At 41.6% G+C, this 18606-nt stretch overlaps 1 protein-coding gene across 1 annotated transcript in view; it reads right to left on the reverse strand.

The window, feature by feature from the left end:
* LOC149451016 (vomeronasal type-2 receptor 26-like) overlaps positions 1-18606 on the reverse strand; it is a 75542-nt gene that overhangs the window by 40699 nt on the left and 16237 nt on the right. Inside the window, exon 3 of the mRNA XM_089691156.1 lies at positions 13703-14615. Coding sequence (XP_089547282.1) covers positions 13703-14615 — 913 coding nt within the window. The remainder of the gene's footprint in view (positions 1-13702; positions 14616-18606) is intronic.

Here is an 18606-nt window from a genome sequence, read left to right on the forward strand (position 1 = left end):
TCAGTTGGCGGACAGATGGTCGTACGTTTTCCTGAAAAATGTCTTGATAAACTCTGGAATTCATTTTCCCATCAATGACAACAATCCGTCAAGGCCCTGAGGCAGCAAAGCAGCCCAAACCATGATGCTCCCTCCGCCATGTTTTACAGTGGGGATGAGGTTTTGATGTTGGTGTGCTGTGCCTTTTTTTCTCCATACATAGTGTTGTGTGCTTCCCAAACAACTCAATCTTGGTTTCATCTGTCCACAGTATATTTTGCCAGTAGTGCTGTGGAACATCCAGGTGCTCTTTTGCAAACATCAAACATGCTGCAATCTTCTTTTTGGACAGCAATGGCTTCCTCCGTGGTGTCCTCCCATGTACTCCATTCTTGTTTAATGTTTTCCTTATTGTAGATGTGTCAAAAAAAATGTTAGCATGTGCCAGAGATTTCTGTAGGTCTTTAGCTGACACTCTGGGATTCTTCTTTACCTCATGCAGCATTCTGCGCTGTGCTCTTGCAGTCATTTTTACAGGACGACCGCGCCTAGGGAGAGTAGCAACAGTGCTAAACTTTCTTCATTTGTAGACAGTCTGTCTTACCGTGGACACATGAACATCAAGGCTTTTGGAGATACTTTTGTAACCCTTTCCATCTTCATGCAAGTCAACAATTCTTGATCGTAGGTCTTCTGAGAGCTCTTTTCTGCGAGGCATGGTTCACATCACACAGTGCTTCTTGAAACCAGTAAACCCAAAACAGGTGTGTGTTTTTTAAGGGCAGGACAGCTGTCAGCAACACATCCAATATCATCACACTGATTGGAGTCAAGGTTGGCTCACTCCTGGCTCCAATTAGCTCTGGGAGAAGTCACTAAGCTAGGGCCTCACATACTTTTTTCTCCCTGCACTGTGAATGTTTACATGTTATGTGCAATTAAACCATGGCAACATCTAATGTTTGTGTAGTATTATGTTCAGCAGACTGTGTTTTTCTATTGTTGTGACTTAGATGATGTTCAGAACACATTTTATGCCCAATTCATGCAAAACTCCACGTAATCCCAAGGGGTTCACATACTTTTCTTGCAACTGTAGCGCTGTCAATTTATGCAGTGTTTTACATATTTATTGTATGTATTTTTTGTTTTATTTTACATTTTTTCACATTTTTTTATTCGCGGAGAGTATTTTCCCTCCCCTCTGTCTTCCACGGTGTCCAGCAACGCACTGCATAAGGCTGCAGTGTAAGCAGCCTTATATAGCATAGGGCCATGAGCCATGATTGGTCAAAGTCACCATGGCTAACTCTACCAGTTTCCAATCGAATAGCACTACAAAAATCATAACACTAATTCATTTATTATTTGCTCCACTTAAAAAGTGGTACATTTAATTCAATGTCTGTGCAGCCTTCAATATATAGACCACACTACATGGATGTTACAAACTAAGTTGAAGGAACATGTGACCAATATGGGTAGGGGTTTTCCTGCACTGAGTTTCTAAACACTTTGCCTCTCATCATGGAAAGAACCCCGACGGTACTATTTTTGTGGCCATAGAAAAGTTTTACCTAATTGGCGTGGCACCCATGTTAAACATGAAATTTATAGATTGGAGACTCGGTGAATACATTCCTTGAAAACATTGACCCCATTAAGTTTGAATATCGAATGGGATGTGAATTGTTTCATTAATAGTTCAATTATTGTATCCCCCTAGATGTATTTTATTATGTACTTTTTATATAATTTATATTGATAGATTTTATAATTAATTATAAGCTCGAAAGAGCAGGGCCCTCGATCCCCTCATGTTTTGCATTGTATTGGTATTGTTCTGTCACATGTTCTGTCCCCCTTTGTAATGTACAGCACTGAGCGAACCATTGGTGCATTATAAATACTGTATAATAATAATAATAATTGTTGCTATTAGAATTTGGTTTTTCTATTATGTGTTATTGTGATGTAATATACATATTATCCACACGATGGCAGTGATTCGAATAATAGCTTCTCTCGTTTTAAGCGATGGGTATTTTTTTATACCTTATTATTTTTAAATCAATCATTTTTTTAATTATTAATTTTATTATTTTTTGGTAAGGTTATGGTCCTGGTAATAAATGAGCGATGCCTTCTTGCTTTATTGTTTTGGGCATTCCTATTGGGTTGGCTGTATAGACACCAGTTCTGGCCTGTGTGTCAGTTCCGGTGTTTGGAACATAGGCAGTATGGCGGGCAGCCACCCTTCTGGTTCACGGGTATTTATAGCATGATGTGCTGCATTGACCACTGCCCTGAAATACGTAGGGTGGAGCTACTAGATGTGTGATATCACTACGCTACGACACCAGGACCGCTGCCATCTTGTTGATGATCTACTTTGATGTTACTTAATGTGAGCTATATACAATACTATTAACATTTCCAAATACAATTTACCAATTTAACCACTTCAACTTCGGAGGGTTTTACCTCCTTCATGACCATGGCATTTTTTGCTGGTAATTGCGTGGTCAAAGCTGTACCCAAACCAAAATTTATATCATTTTTTCACACAGTTTGAGCTTTCTTTTGTTTTTATTTGATCACCACTGGCTTTTTTGTATTATTTATTATAAAAAGGACTGAAAATTAAAAAAAATATAATAATATTTTTTATTTTCTGCTATAAATCAATTCCATTAAAAAATGTTTAAAAAATTAAATTTCTTCATAAAATCTAAAATGTATTCTGCTACATATCTTTGGTAAAAAAATCCCAATAAGTGTATATTGGTTGGTTTGTGTGAAAGCCTTAGCATTTGCAAACCATGGTATACTGTAGATACTGGATTTTTTTTATACTAGTAATGGCAGCGATCAGCGACTTACAGTGGGACTGTGATAGTGCAGAGGGCAATCTGACGCTAAATGAAACTTTGTGGGAACTGCATAACTGACACTGACATCGCCAATGACACTAATACAGTGATCAATGAAAATAATATACACTGTCACTGTACTAATAACACTGTCTGGGAAGGGGTTAACATCTCCAGGCAATCAAGGTGTTAAGTATGTCCCTGCCAAGTGTTAATGTGAGTATTATGAAAACAAATCAGCAAACTTTTTAGACTAGAAGGGGCCCTAGCGATGTAAAAGGTGTTTATCCTGTAAAACAGTTTCTAATAGGGAGAGAAGAACTGAATTTACATCTACCTTACGTAAATATCCTATAAAAAAAATAATCACGAACGTTTTGCCCTTGTGGCCTCCAGTACATACACAAACCTACCAGTAAATTGTCAGAGAGGATCAATGAACATATAAATAATATTAAGAGAGGTTATAAAAAACATAGTTTGTCCAATCACTTCAGACTGGTTCAAAGGAAAGACCCGTGAGGTTTGATATGGTATTGGCAAAATAGAGAAACATTGAAGGAGTTGTAATAAAAATAAATAATTTTGCAGAATGAGACTCACTGGATCTTTGCATTGGATACCATGAATTTGTAAGGATTAAATATTGACATTGATCTGAACTGTTTTATTTAAAATTTTTAATAACATTTTTCTGTTAAAGCAGCTTAAGAAAAGTCAAAAACACCAACAACCAGTATGTTAGCCAATATCTATGTATAATGACATATGCTCCAATAATTTCTAACAGGTGGGCAAAATGCTATACCTAGGATAATTTTTCCAAAAACATAAGGAAGGAGCTCTTTACCAAAAACACCTTCCTAGACATATATCTAATATATGGGGTATATACTATTATCCCTCCTCCAGAAAAAAAACCCTCACAACAGTAAAAAAAAAAACCCAAATGTGCAGTACAATTGTCTAAGGCTTCAGTCACACCAAATCTGACTTTGAAACTGTGCAACTTCACTTGAATTCGGACTTCAATGTTGGATGTACAGATGTCTATGCAAGTCGCACCTGAACTTGCAAAAAGTAGTGCATGAACTATGTTCAAAATAGGTGCGACTCCCACAGAGTCACACCAATTTGACCACTTCCATTGCGGACAATAGCGTCCAACTTGTCATGCGATTTGAAACAAGCAGTGCGACCGGGGACTTAATCACAAAGGATAGCCATTTGGTTTCTCATCATGTATGTGCACATAATTGAATGGTTTAAGTCAACAAAGTTTCACCTGATTCACCACTCTAAGTAAACGCTCTCTTTTTTTTCTAACTTCCTGACATATGATTGGGTTTTCTTTAAGGCCTCATGCACACAGGGCATTTTTGCAGCCACTTTTAGTCTAGGTTCACACCTATGCAGGTTTCTACATTGCGTTTTACGTTGCGTTTAGCGTTTTTGCACTTGCGTCTTACCAAGTTTTTTATGCCTTTTTTGTTTTTGTTTTTTTTAAAAAAAATATATATATATTTTTCTTGTTGCTAGGCAGATTTTAAATGCACTACGCATCAAAAACATGGCAAAAACGCATCAAAACACAGCAAAAATGCAATACATGCTTTTCTGCACCATTCCCTTTGAAGACTATAGAACCAAAAAGCCAACGTTTTGCGTTCAAAAAAGTCCCTAACCTCTTACAAAAATGCACCGGGTGAAAACACGGAGATGTAAACCTGTCCCATAGGAAATCATGGTAAATGCAAAACGCTGCAGAAAACTCATAGATGTGAACCTAGGGTTATGGGTAGAGATGAGCGAATCGAACTAGGCGAACCGGAATTCGAGTCGAATTTCAGGAAATATTCGATTCGTGTCGAAACCGAAATTTTGCCTACTTCGGGTGCGCGAATCGAACATTTCCCGATCAGCCGGCAAAAGTGTCCCTGCAGTGAGCTCCGCTATTTCTGACAGTTCTCTGACAGAAGGAACACATGTTTAGCGGTTGAAACATTGTATCTATTAGTTTACATTTAGGATACAGATGTTTCAACCACTGTACATGTGAAGAAGTTGTGAGAGAACTGTCAGAAATAGAGGAACTCTGCACATACACTTTTTGCCGGCTTGGAATTATTCTTCTTTTCATTCTTCTTCTTCTTCCTCATCCTCATCCTCATCCTCATCCTCTTCTTCTGAGGATGAGGATGAAGAAGAAGAAGAAGAAGAAGTAGGATGAAAAGAAGAATAATTCCAAGCCGGCAAAAAGTGTATGTGCAGAGTTCCTCTATTCTGCAGATACACTTAGAGGAGCTCTGCAGATACACTTAGAGGAGCTCTGCACATACACTTTTTGCCGGCTTGGAATTAATCTTATTTTCATCCTACTTCTTCTTCTTCTTCTTCTTCTTCTTCATCCTCATCCTCAGAAGAAGAAGAGGATGAGGATGAGGATGAAGAAGAAGAAGAAGAAGTAGGATGAAAATAAGAATAATTCCAAACCGGAAAAAAGTGTATGTGCAGAGCTCCTCTAAGTGTATCTGCAGAGCTCCTCTAAGTGTATCTGCAGAATAGAGGAACTCTGCACATACACTTTTTGCCGGAAACCGCTGTATGGAGTGAATGTCCCAGAACTGTCAGAAATAGACTATTTATGACAGTTCTGGGACATTCACTGCATACAGCTGTTTTAACCGCTGTATGGAGGGAATGTCATGGAACTGTCAGAAATAGACTATTAATGACAGTTCTGGGACTGTCCTTCAATGCAGCGGTTGAAACATTGTATGTATTTGTTTCCATAAATGGATCCATTTATGGAAACAAATACATACAATGTTTCAACCGCTGTATGGAAGGACAGTCCCACAACTGTCATTAATAGTCTATTTCTGACAGTTCCATGACATTCCCTCCATACAGCGGTTAAAACAGCTGTATGGAGTGAATGTCCCAGATCTATCAGAAATAGACTATTTATGACAGTTCTGGGACATTCACTGCATACAGCTGTTTTAACCGCTGTATGGAGGGAATGTCATGGAACTGTCAGAAATAGACTATTAATGACAGTTCTGGGACTGTCCTTCAATGCAGCGGTTGAAACATTGTATGTATTTGTTTCCATAAATGGATCCATTTATGGAAACAAATACATACAATGTTTCAACCGCTGCATGGAAGGACAGTCCCAGAACTGTCATTAATAGTCTATTTCTGACAGTTCCATGACATTCCCTCCATACAGCGGTTAAAACAGCTGTATGGAGTGAATGTCCCAGATCTATCAGAAATAGACTATTTATGACAGTTCTGGGACATTCACTGCATACAGCTGTTTTAACCGCTGTATGGAGGGAATGTCATGGAACTGTCAGAAATAGACTATTAATGACAGTTCTGGGACTGTCCTTCCATGCAGCGGTTGAAACATTGTATGTATTTGTTTCCATAAATGGATCCATTTATGGAAACAAATACATACAATGTTTCAACCGCTGTATGGAAGGACAGTCCCACAACTGTCATTAATAGTCTATTTCTGACAGTTCCATGACATTCCCTCCATACAGCGGTTAAAACAGCTGTATGGAGTGAATGTCCCAGATCTATCAGAAATAGACTATTTATGACAGTTCTGGGACATTCACTGCATACAGCTGTTTTAACCGCTGTATGGAGGGAATGTCATGGAACTGTCAGAAATAGACTATTAATGACAGTTCTGGGACTGTCCTTCAATGCAGCGGTTGAAACATTGTATGTATTTGTTTCCATAAATGGATCCATTTATGGAAACAAATACATACAATGTTTCAACCGCTGCATGGAAGGACAGTCCCAGAACTGTCATTAATAGTCTATTTCTGACAGTTCCATGACATTCCCTCCATACAGCGGTTAAAACAGCTGTATGGAGTGAATGTCCCAGATCTATCAGAAATAGACTATTTATGACAGTTCTGGGACATTCACTGCATACAGCTGTTTTAACCGCTGTATGGAGGGAATGTCATGGAACTGTCAGAAATAGACTATTAATGACAGTTCTGGGACTGTCCTTCAATGCAGCGGTTGAAACATTGTATGTATTTGTTTCCATAAATGGATCCATTTATGGAAACAAATACATACAATGTTTCAACCGCTGCATGGAAGGACAGTCCCAGAACTGTCATTAATAGTCTATTTCTGACAGTTCCATGACATTCCCTCCATACAGCGGTTAAAACAGCTGTATGGAGTGAATGTCCCAGATCTATCAGAAATAGACTATTTATGACAGTTCTGGGACATTCACTGCATACAGCTGTTTTAACCGCTGTATGGAGGGAATGTCATGGAACTGTCAGAAATAGACTATTAATGACAGTTCTGGGACTGTCCTTCCATGCAGCGGTTGAAACATTGTATGTATTTGTTTCCATAAATGGATCCATTTATGGAAACAAATACATACAATGTTTCAACCGCTGTATGGAAGGACAGTCCCACAACTGTCATTAATAGTCTATTTCTGACAGTTCCATGACATTCCCTCCATACAGCGGTTAAAACAGCTGTATGGAGTGAATGTCCCAGATCTATCAGAAATAGACTATTTATGACAGTTCTGGGACATTCACTGCATACAGCTGTTTTAACCGCTGTATGGAGGGAATGTCATGGAACTGTCAGAAATAGACTATTAATGACAGTTCTGGGACTGTCCTTCAATGCAGCGGTTGAAACATTGTATGTATTTGTTTCCATAAATGGATCCATTTATGGAAACAAATACATACAATGTTTCAACCGCTGCATGGAAGGACAGTCCCAGAACTGTCATTAATAGTCTATTTCTGACAGTTCCATGACATTCCCTCCATACAGCGGTTAAAACAGCTGTATGGAGTGAATGTCCCAGATCTATCAGAAATAGACTATTTATGACAGTTCTGGGACATTCACTGCATACAGCTGTTTTAACCGCTGTATGGAGGGAATGTCATGGAACTGTCAGAAATAGACTATTAATGACAGTTCTGGGACTGTCCTTCAATGCAGCGGTTGAAACATTGTATGTATTTGTTTCCATAAATGGATCCATTTATGGAAACAAATACATACAATGTTTCAACCGCTGCATGGAAGGACAGTCCCAGAACTGTCATTAATAGTCTATTTCTGACAGTTCCATGACATTCCCTCCATACAGCGGTTAAAACAGCTGTATGGAGTGAATGTCCCAGATCTATCAGAAATAGACTATTTATGACAGTTCTGGGACATTCACTGCATACAGCTGTTTTAACCGCTGTATGGAGGGAATGTCATGGAACTGTCAGAAATAGACTATTAATGACAGTTCTGGGACTGTCCTTCCATGCAGCGGTTGAAACATTGTATGTATTTGTTTCCATAAATGGATCCATTTATGGAAACAAATACATACAATGTTTCAACCGCTGTATGGAAGGACAGTCCCACAACTGTCATTAATAGTCTATTTCTGACAGTTCCATGACATTCCCTCCATACAGCGGTTAAAACAGCTGTATGGAGTGAATGTCCCAGATCTATCAGAAATAGACTATTTATGACAGTTCTGGGACATTCACTGCATACAGCTGTTTTAACCGCTGTATGGAGGGAATGTCATGGAACTGTCAGAAATAGACTATTAATGACAGTTCTGGGACTGTCCTTCCATGCAGCGGTTGAAACATTGTATGTATTTGTTTCCATAAATGGATCCATTTATGGAAACAAATACATACAATGTTTCAACCGCTGTATGGAAGGACAGTCCCACAACTGTCATTAATAGTCTATTTCTGACAGTTCCATGACATTCCCTCCATACAGCGGTTAAAACAGCTGTATGGAGTGAATGTCCCAGATCTATCAGAAATAGACTATTTATGACAGTTCTGGGACATTCACTGCATACAGCTGTTTTAACCGCTGTATGGAGGGAATGTCATGGAACTGTCAGAAATAGACTATTAATGACAGTTCTGGGACTGTCCTTCAATGCAGCGGTTGAAACATTGTATGTATTTGTTTCCATAAATGGATCCATTTATGGAAACAAATACATACAATGTTTCAACCGCTGCATGGAAGGACAGTCCCAGAACTGTCATTAATAGTCTATTTCTGACAGTTCCATGACATTCCCTCCATACAGCGGTTAAAACAGCTGTATGGAGTGAATGTCCCAGATCTATCAGAAATAGACTATTTATGACAGTTCTGGGACATTCACTGCATACAGCTGTTTTAACCGCTGTATGGAGGGAATGTCATGGAACTGTCAGAAATAGACTATTAATGACAGTTCTGGGACTGTCCTTCCATGCAGCGGTTGAAACATTGTATGTATTTGTTTCCATAAATGGATCCATTTATGGAAACAAATACATACAATGTTTCAACCGCTGCATGGAAGGACAGTCCCAGAACTGTCATTAATAGTCTATTTCTGACAGTTCTATGACATTCCCTCCATACAGCGGTTGAAACCGCTGTATGGAGTGAATGTCCCAGAACTGTCAGAAATAGACAGAAACTGTCACAGAACTGTCCTTCTTCTCATCCTTCTCCTTCTTCTCATCCTTCTTCTCATCCTTCTTCTCATCCTTCTCCTTCTTCTCATCCTTCTCCTTCTTCTCATCCTTCTCCTTCTGCTCATCCTTCTTCTCATCCTTCTCCTTCTTCTCATCCTTCTCCTTCTCCTTCTTCTCATCCTTCTCCTTCTCCTTCTTCTCATCCTTCTCCTTCTCATCCTTCTCCTTCTCCTTCTCATCCTTCTCCTTCTTCTCATCCTTCTCCTTCTTCTCATCCTTCTCCTTCTCCTTCTTCTCATCCTTCTCCTTCTCCTTCTCATCCTTCTCCTTCTTCTCATCCTTCTCCTTCTCCTCATCCTTTTTCTTCTCATCCTTCTCCTTCTCCTTCTTCTCATCCTTCTCCTTCTTCTCATCCTTCTCCTTCTTCTCATCCTTCTCCTTCTTCTCATCCTTCTCCTTCTTCTCCTTCTTCTCATCATTCTCCTTCTTCTCATCCTTCTCCTTCTTCTCATCCTTCTCATCCTTCTTCTCATCCTTCTTCTTCTCATCCTTCTCCTTCTTCTCATCCTTCTCCTTCTCCTTCTTCTCATCCTTCTCCTTCTTCTCATCCTTCTCCTTCTTCTCATCCTTCTCCTTCTCATCCTTCTCCTTCTCCTTCTTCTCTTCCTTCTCCTTCTTCTCATCCTTCTCCTTCTTCTCATCCTTCTTCTTCTCATCCTTTTCCTTCTTCTCATCCTTCTTCTTCTCATCCTTCTTCTTCTCATCCTTCTCCTTCTCATCCTTCTCTTTCTTCTCATCCTTCTCCTTCTCCTTCTTCTCATCCTTCTCCTTCTTCTCATCCTTCTCCTTCTCCTTCTTCTCATCCTTCTCCTTATTCTCAGCCTTCTTCTTCTCATCCTTCTCCTTCTCATCCTTCTCCTTCTCATCCTTCTCCTTCTTCTCATCCTTCTCCTTCTTCTCATCCTTCTCCTTCTCCTTCTTCTCATCCTTCTCCTTCTCCTTCTTCTCATCCTTCTCCTTCTCCTTCTTCTCATCCTTCTCCTTCTTCTCATCCTTCTCCTTCTTCTCATCCTTCTCCTTCTCCTTCTTCTCATCCTTCTCCTTCTTCTCATCCTTCTCCTTCTCCTTCTCCTTCCTCATCTCCAAGGGCATTTAAATTAAAGGTACAGTGTTCTGCACTAATTTAAAGGCTCTCTGAAGCCTAGAAACCCTTTAAATAAGTCATCTTCGTAGCGGAGAAATTCGCATCGAATCGAATTTCACACTGGAATTCGCCGAATCAGCCGAATCGAATTTTTCATTTCTTCGCTCATCTCTAGTTATGGGCGTCAGACTTTTTTTTAACTGCTTCCAAACGCCCCTCCATGTTATCCTATGTGTCCATGCACACATAGACTTTTAGAAGCTTTTAGTAGCAGTAGCATTTATCAGCAGGAAAAAAAAAAACCCAGGGCCAGTGTGTCCAGGAGCAGCATCGACTTGGCAGAAAAAACGCTTGACGCAGCTAAACGCGCCTAAATGCATCTAAACACTAGACGTGTTTAGTGCCTGAGCGTTAATTTATTTATATGACCAGAATAAATGATCATTCTGGCCAATGAAATGAATTAATGCCCAAGTGCTTGACGCTTGTAAACGCGCCTAAACGCATGTAAAAGCATTAGATACTTTTACAAGCGTCAGGCGTTTTTTCTGCAAAAACGCTGCTGCCAGGAGGACAGCTTCTAGGAGAGTTTTTTTTTCCGTCCTGTTTGTTATAAGTCCTAATATGTAAATTTTATCTTTTTCACCAGATTCTCTAGATTCACATTGCAAATGAACTGCTTCCCATCCGCCCTATAGCAGAAGTACAGCTACAGGGTAGCACGGGTGTGCAAAATCACGTATATACATGTGATTCTGCAGTTCTGGGTAGGGGGCGGGCCAAGCAGGGGCAGACTGACCATTTGGAAACTCGGGCACTGCCCGAGGGCCCGGGTCAGTAGGGGGCCCCATGAGATGCCCCTGGTACCTTTTTCATAGGCTTTTTTGAGTTTGGGCAAGGACACAGGGGCCCCATGATCCCCTATTGCCCGGGGGCCCCATGAGTTGTCAGTCCGCCCCTGGGGCCAGGTATGCGTGCGCCGTGCGTGCGCCGTACCTGCGCCACCATCTGCAGCCTCAGCTGTCAAGCTCCGGGTCCCGGCTGGTGATTACTCGCTGGCGCCCAGTGATTGCCGAGCATCTTTGATGAGGGGGGGAGCTGTTTGTAAACTGTACAGTTCTCTCCCCTGTCAGCTCCTGCACACTGCTTTGCATGGCTCTGCATAGCACAGCAATACAAAACAAAGTGCTGACAGTGAAGCAGACACACAGTACACATTGTAAAACAGCACACAGTTAACCCTTTGATCGCCCCACATGTTAACCCCTTCTCGCACAGTGCCATTAGTACAGTATCAGTGCTTTCTATTAGCACTGATCACTTTATTGGTGTCACTGGGGATGTCAGTGACACCAAGTCAGTTCCCCCCCAGTGTCAGAATGACTGCCGCAGTCCCGTTATAAGTCGCTGATCGCCGCCATTACTAGTATAAAAAAAAAAAAATCCCAGTATATATACCACCATTTGTAAATGCTATAACTTGCAAGTAAACCAATTAATTTACACGTATTGGGGTTTTTTTTAGCAAAGACATGGAGCAGAATACATTTTGGCCTAAATTTATAACGAAAATTGATTTTTAAAACTTTTTTACTGGACATGTTTAATAGTAAAAAGTCCAAAATATTGTTTTTTCTCAAAATTGTCGGCCTTTTTTTTAATAGCGCAAAAAAAAAAAAATGCACAGGTGATCAAATACCACCGGAAGAAAGCTCAATTCATGGGGAAAAAAGTATGTCAATTTAATTTGGATGCAGCGTTGCATGACTGCGCAATAGTCAGTTAAATTTACGCAGCTCCGTAACACAAAAAATGACCTGCTGAAGAAGGGGGGGAAATCCTCTGGAGCGCAAGTGGTTAAAAATTCACATTCTATACTCCTTTAGTAAATCATGGTCAATTATAGAAAGGAAAAAGCTCTTTGGATTGATGCACTTCAGAACATTAACCTCCCTGGCGGTTTGATTATTTCAGATTTTTGGTGCTGAAAGCGGTACCATTTTTTTGCATGGAAATATGTATTTTTTTTATTGTAGGCCTGTAATTTAGGAATAACTCACTGAAATCTGTCCGAACAAGAGTCTAGTAAACATTCCAGATATGATAAATCTTGAAACCCGAAATCATAAATTATAATTTAATAAATAATCATAAAAAATAATATAATAATAATAAATTTAATTAAATAATATAATCAAACCAAAAACACTGAAATTTGAAATATAGCGCCAAGTTCACACATCGCTGATCTTAGTCGCAGAAACGTTTTCAGTGTCTGATGACGAATTTCCCCCACGAATCATTATCACTCAATTCTGCAAGTGGTTCTGATTTACTATCGCTGTTCTCTAGCCGGTCTAAAACCGATTTTGACCTCAAGGGACGCTTTTTGGACGCCATGGACGTTTCTCAGTTTCCAGGCAGAAAGAACAGTAACAATGCAGGCAGGGCTCCGGACAAAGCACTCGGGACAAAATGTATGTGAAATGGTTTGAAACAGCAATGTTTTACTATGTAATAATCGTTTTTTAAAAAAATGAAATTTTTTTTAAATTTCAAATTTGCCGCCGGTTCCGGCGCCCCTACGTCCCGACGTCACAGGGACCGGAACACGGAAGCCAGATGCCGGCATCGGCTAGAGGAGATGGCCGGGGACGCTGCAGGGGACACATCGCGGGAGCGAAGAACAAGGTAAGCGCTGCAGGGACTCCATAGGGAGTCCCTGCAGCGCTTACCTTGTTCTTCGCTCCCGCGATGTGTCCCCTGCAGCGTCCCCGGCCATCTCCTCTGGCAAAGCTGCGTGGTAAGCCCGAGTGTAGCTCGGGGTTACCGCTTTTGGTACTGAAACTCTACCCCGAGCTACACTCGGGAATACCGCCAGGGAGGTTAAACTCGTTCACCCTTGTCTTTTGATTGGAGGCAGGGGTGGACTGACCATTCAGGCACTTGGGTACTGCCCGAGGGCCCCTGGTCAGTAGGGGGCCCCATGAGTACCTTTCATAGGATTTTTTGGGTGTAGTTTGAGTGTGGCTGAGAACACAGGGGCACCATGATCCCCTATTGCCCAGGGGGCCCCATGAGTTCTCAGTACGCTCCTGGTCTGAGGGATATTCAGAAGTAATTTAATAGAACACAGAAGGAATATCTATCATGTGCTGCCTTACAATTTATTTCTCAGTCTATTGTGTGCTTGTCTTAGTAAATTACTTTTTGAGTTTAAATCTGGTCTCACCAGGATTACATAACATTTTGGTAAAAATATACAACCCAAAATGCCCCAACTAGATGCTATTATAGCAAATATCTCTACCAGCACAGTGTTCTTCCTGGTAACACTCATATAGGCCGGGATAAAAGAGATCCAGACACTGCAGAACACCAGCATGCTGAAGGTGATGTATTTGGCTTCATTGAAACTATCCGGTAAATTTCTGGCCAGGAAAGCCACAATGAAAGTCACACTTGCTAGAAGTCCCATGTAACCCAGGAGTATGGAAAATGCCACCACAGATCCTTCATTGCAATGAAGGATTATTTTGTCCACAAAGTAAGTGTTACTTTCTGGGTATGGAGGGGAAATGGATAACCAAATGACACTAATTAAAACCTGAATGAAAGAACAAAAGAGAACCACACAATTGGGGATTTTTACGCCAATCAATTTCCTCCAGGGACTTCCAGGTTTGGTGGCTTTAAAGGCTGAGTAGACCATGAGAGTTTTTGCCAAAATAGAGGAGATAGCAACTGAGAAAATGATTGCAAATGATGTCTGACGCAGCATGCATGTTGTATATACTGGGCGGCCTAGAAACAAAAACACACATATGAAACTTAACATGATGGAGACGAGGAGAACAAAGCTCAAGTTTTGGTTATTAGCTCTGACAAGTGGAGTGTCCCGAAATACAATGAAGATTCCCAAAATTGTGGAGGTTTTAAGAAATAATAGCACAGAGATAATAGAAATAAGGTGGATTACTGCATCATTTCTGAAAGCTAGATATTCCACAGGTTTTGGCTCACACTTGTTGTCATTTGGCCACTGGTCTTCTGGACATGTATGGCAGGATCCATGGTCTGAAAATGAAAAATGAAAGACTTTATTTTCCAGTTCAGGTCTGTGATCTCTCATGATGGCACTCACAGGAGAGAGAGTGTAAACCCCCTGCATCAAAGAAGACACAACGGGGTTGATTTATTAAAACTGGAGAGTGCAAAATATGGTGCATTTATGTGTAGAAACAAGTCAGCTTCCAACTTTTTTCTTTTAATCAATGCTACATTGAACAAGCTGAAGTTAGAAGCTGATTGGCTCCCATGCACAGCTGCACTGGATTTTTCACTCTCCAGTTTTAGCAAATCAACCCCAGAATGTTGGTGTGTCTTTTACTCTGTAGCAGAGGCGTCCCTAGGGTTGGTGTCACCCGGTGCAGTAACACTTGGTGACACCCCCTCCAAAGATCCCTGCAGAATGGATCGGATCTGTGGATTGAGCATAATGGATTGGACTCCCCAATCCTCAGATCCGGTCCATTCTGCGAGGATCGTTGGCTTTCTTTACAACTTACCTTTTCTTGGAGTGGGTCTGGGACAACTGCGCATGCCCCGGTTTCAGGCACGATCAATTGATGATAGCAGTAGTTCTATCATCGATTGATCATGCCTGAAACCGGGACATGTGCAGTTGCTTCAGGGGGACATATCTACATGGGAGACACATATTGCCGATACACCGGTGTCACCCTGCAGGATCGTCCGCATGCAACCTATGCGGGGTGACACTGGACCTGCTCCAAGAAAACGTAAGTTGTAAAGAAAGCCGACGATCCCCGCAGGATGGATCGGATCCATCCTGCGGGGATCGTCGGCTTGCTTTACAACTTACCTCTTTGTGGAGCGGGTCCTGTGTCACCCCGTGCGGTCGGTGTCACCCAGTGCAGACCGCACCCCCCGCACCTGCCTCGGGACGCCACTGCTCTGTAATGCAGAGGTGTCAAACCGGTGGCCCTCCAGCTGTTGCAAAACTACAAGTCCCATCATGCCTCTACCTTTGGGAGTTGTGCTTGTAAGGCTCCATGTACACGGGACACTTCTGAACGATGGAAACTGACTGCCAGAAAACGTAGGTTAAAAAATGTCTGTTTACATATCACATTTATGCGCATTTATGGGCGTTTGTGTTTAGAAGCGTTTTTTAAAGATCAGGAGATTCCAAAATGCCCAGAATGCACTGAAAAACAGTAAAAAATTAACTATTTCAGACATTTTGAGAGAAATAGAGAGAGCAGAAGCAGAGAGAGCAGTATGTGTTGAGATCAGCTGTCTTTTTTTTGTGGTGTTTGGATGTGCTCCGGCTCATTTCTGTGCAGAAATTATTGCAGCAGTGTCGACCATATTTTCTTTCATGCAAAATCTCAAAGTATGGTGTACCGGGTCCATTTGAGTATCGGGAAAACGCTTTGCATGCATTTTTCATGATGAAAAAAGGCTCTGGGCAGCATCTGGAAATGGAAGAGTAAAAAAAAATTCCAAACACTTATAAAGGAAGTCAACCGCATTTACACACTTTTACAAGCGTTTGGCATTTGAAACGCTGATAAAATCTACTCCTGAACGCAAGTTTGGTGCGTTCTAAAAAACGACTGTAAACTCAACTGCCTGTAAACGACTGTAAACGAAGATGTGTACATGGACACATAGGAAAACATTAGGGAGAGTTCAGGGGCTTCTGAAAAAAAACGGACCTGAATGTGAGTTTATCAGCTGCAGGGTACCGGGAGCCGTCAATCTTGCAATGCCTTATGGGACTTTGGTAACAGCTGCAGGGCCGCCAGTTTGACAACCGTGCTGTAGGGTGTCCTCACCAAAATGTCATCTTCCTGGAAAAAGCACACTGACAGGACAATATGACCTCCATTGTGTAAATATACACTCACCGGCCACTTTATTAGGTACACCTGTCCAATTGTTTGGTAACACAAATTGCATCTAGACGTGGTGAAGACGACTTGCTGAAGTTAAAACCAAGTATCAAAATGGGGAGGAAAGGGGATTTCCTCTGTTCGTACGTTCCTAACCCCAGACACTACTAAACAACTCATTCACTCCCTTATTATCTCACGTCTGGACTACTGCAACTCCCTCCTCCCCGGCCTACCTCATCACAGACTATCCCCGCTTCAGTCTATCCTGAACTCAGCGGCCAGACTCATCCACCTTACCAACCGCTCCGCATCCGCCACCCCCCTCTGTCATTCCCTCCACTGGCTCCCGATTGCCCAACTCATCAAATTCAAACTACTTACACTGACATACAAAGCCATTCATAACGCTGCCCCAAATTACCTCACCGACCTGATACTCAAATACCACCCAACCCGTAATCTTCGCTCCTTGCAAGACCTCCTACTTTCTAGCTCCCTGGTCTCCTCCTCCCACGTCCAACTGCAGGACTTCTCCAGGACTTCCCCCCATCCTCTGGAACTCGTTACCCCAATCCATCAGACTGTCACCTACCCTCCTCACCTTTAGGCGCACCCTGAAAACCCATCTCTTCAGGGAAGCCTACCCCACCCTCGCCTAACAGCCGATCCCCTCCACTCCCCCTACCACTCCATCCCCCACAGCCACTTCCTCCTGTACCACTATCCCCTCCCTCCTAGATTGTAAGCTCGAAAGAGCAGGGCCCTCGAACCCCTCGTGTATTGTATTAGAGATGAGCGAATCGAACCAGGCGAACTGGAATTCGATACGAATTTCAGGAAAAATTAGATTTGCGGCGAATCCGAATATTTGCCTACTTCGGGTCCGCGAATCGAATTTTTCCCGATCAGCCGGCAAAAGTGTCCCTGCAGAGAGCTCCGCTATTTCTGACATTTCTCTGACAGTTCCTTCACATGTACAGCGGTTGAAACATTGTATCTATTAGTTTCCATTTAGGATACAGATGTTTCAACCGCTGTACATGTGAAGAAGCTGTCAGAGAACTGTCAGAAATAGAGGAACTCTGCACATACACTTTTTGCCGGTTTGGAATTCTTATTTTCATCCTACTTCTTCTTCTTCTTCTTCTTCTTCATCCTCATCCTCTTCTTCTTCTGAGGATGAGGATGAAGAAGAAGAAGAAGTAGGATGAAAATAAGAATAATTCCAAGCCGGCAAAAAGTGTATCTGCAGAGTTCCTCTAAGTGTATCTGCAGAATGTCATTTATGGAAAAAAATAGATACAATGTTTCAACCGCTGTATGGAGTGAATGTCCCAGAACTGTCAGAAATAGACTATTTCTGACAGTTCTGGGACATTCCCTCCATACAGCGGTTGAAACCGCTGTATGGAGTGAATGTCACAGAACTGTCAGAAATAGCTTATTTTTGACAGTTCTGGGACATTCACTCCATACAGCGGTTGAAACATTGTATCTATTTGTTTCCATAAATGGATCCATTTATGGAAACAAATAGATACAATGTTTCAACCGCTGTATGGAGTGAGTGTCCCAGAACTGTCAGAAATAGGCTATTTCTGACAGTTCTGGGACACTCATGCATACAGCGGTTGAAACCGCTGTATGGAGTGAATGTCACAGAACTGTCAGAAATAGACAGAAACTGTCACAGAACTGTCCTTCTTCTCATTCTTCTCATCCTTCTTCTCATCCTTCTTCTCATCCTTCTCCTTCTTCTCATCCTTCTCCTTCTTCTCATCCTTCTCCTTCTTCTCATCCTTCTCCTTCTTCTCATCCTTCTTCTCATCCTTCTCCTTCTTCTCATCCTTCTTCTCATCCTTCTCCTTCTTCTCATCCTTCTCCTTCTTCTCATCCTTCTCCTTCTTCTCATCCTTCTCCTTCTCCTTCTTCTCATCCTTCTCCTTCTTCTCATCCTTCTCCTTCTCCTTCTTCTCATCCTTCTCCTTCTTCTCATCCTTCTTCTCATCCTTCTCCTTCTTCTCATCCTTCTCCTTCTCCTTCTTCTCATCCTTCTCCTTCTCCTTCTCCTTCCTCATCTCCAAGGGCATTTAAATTAAAGGTACAGTGTTCTGCACTAATTTAAAGGCTCTCTGAAGCCTAGA

This window comes from Staurois parvus, unplaced genomic scaffold (genome assembly GCF_062004578.1).
Source record: "Staurois parvus isolate SC_StPar_1 unplaced genomic scaffold, SC_StPar_1.0 ptg000552l, whole genome shotgun sequence".
In the NCBI taxonomy this organism is placed as follows: Eukaryota; Metazoa; Chordata; class Amphibia; order Anura; family Ranidae; genus Staurois; species Staurois parvus.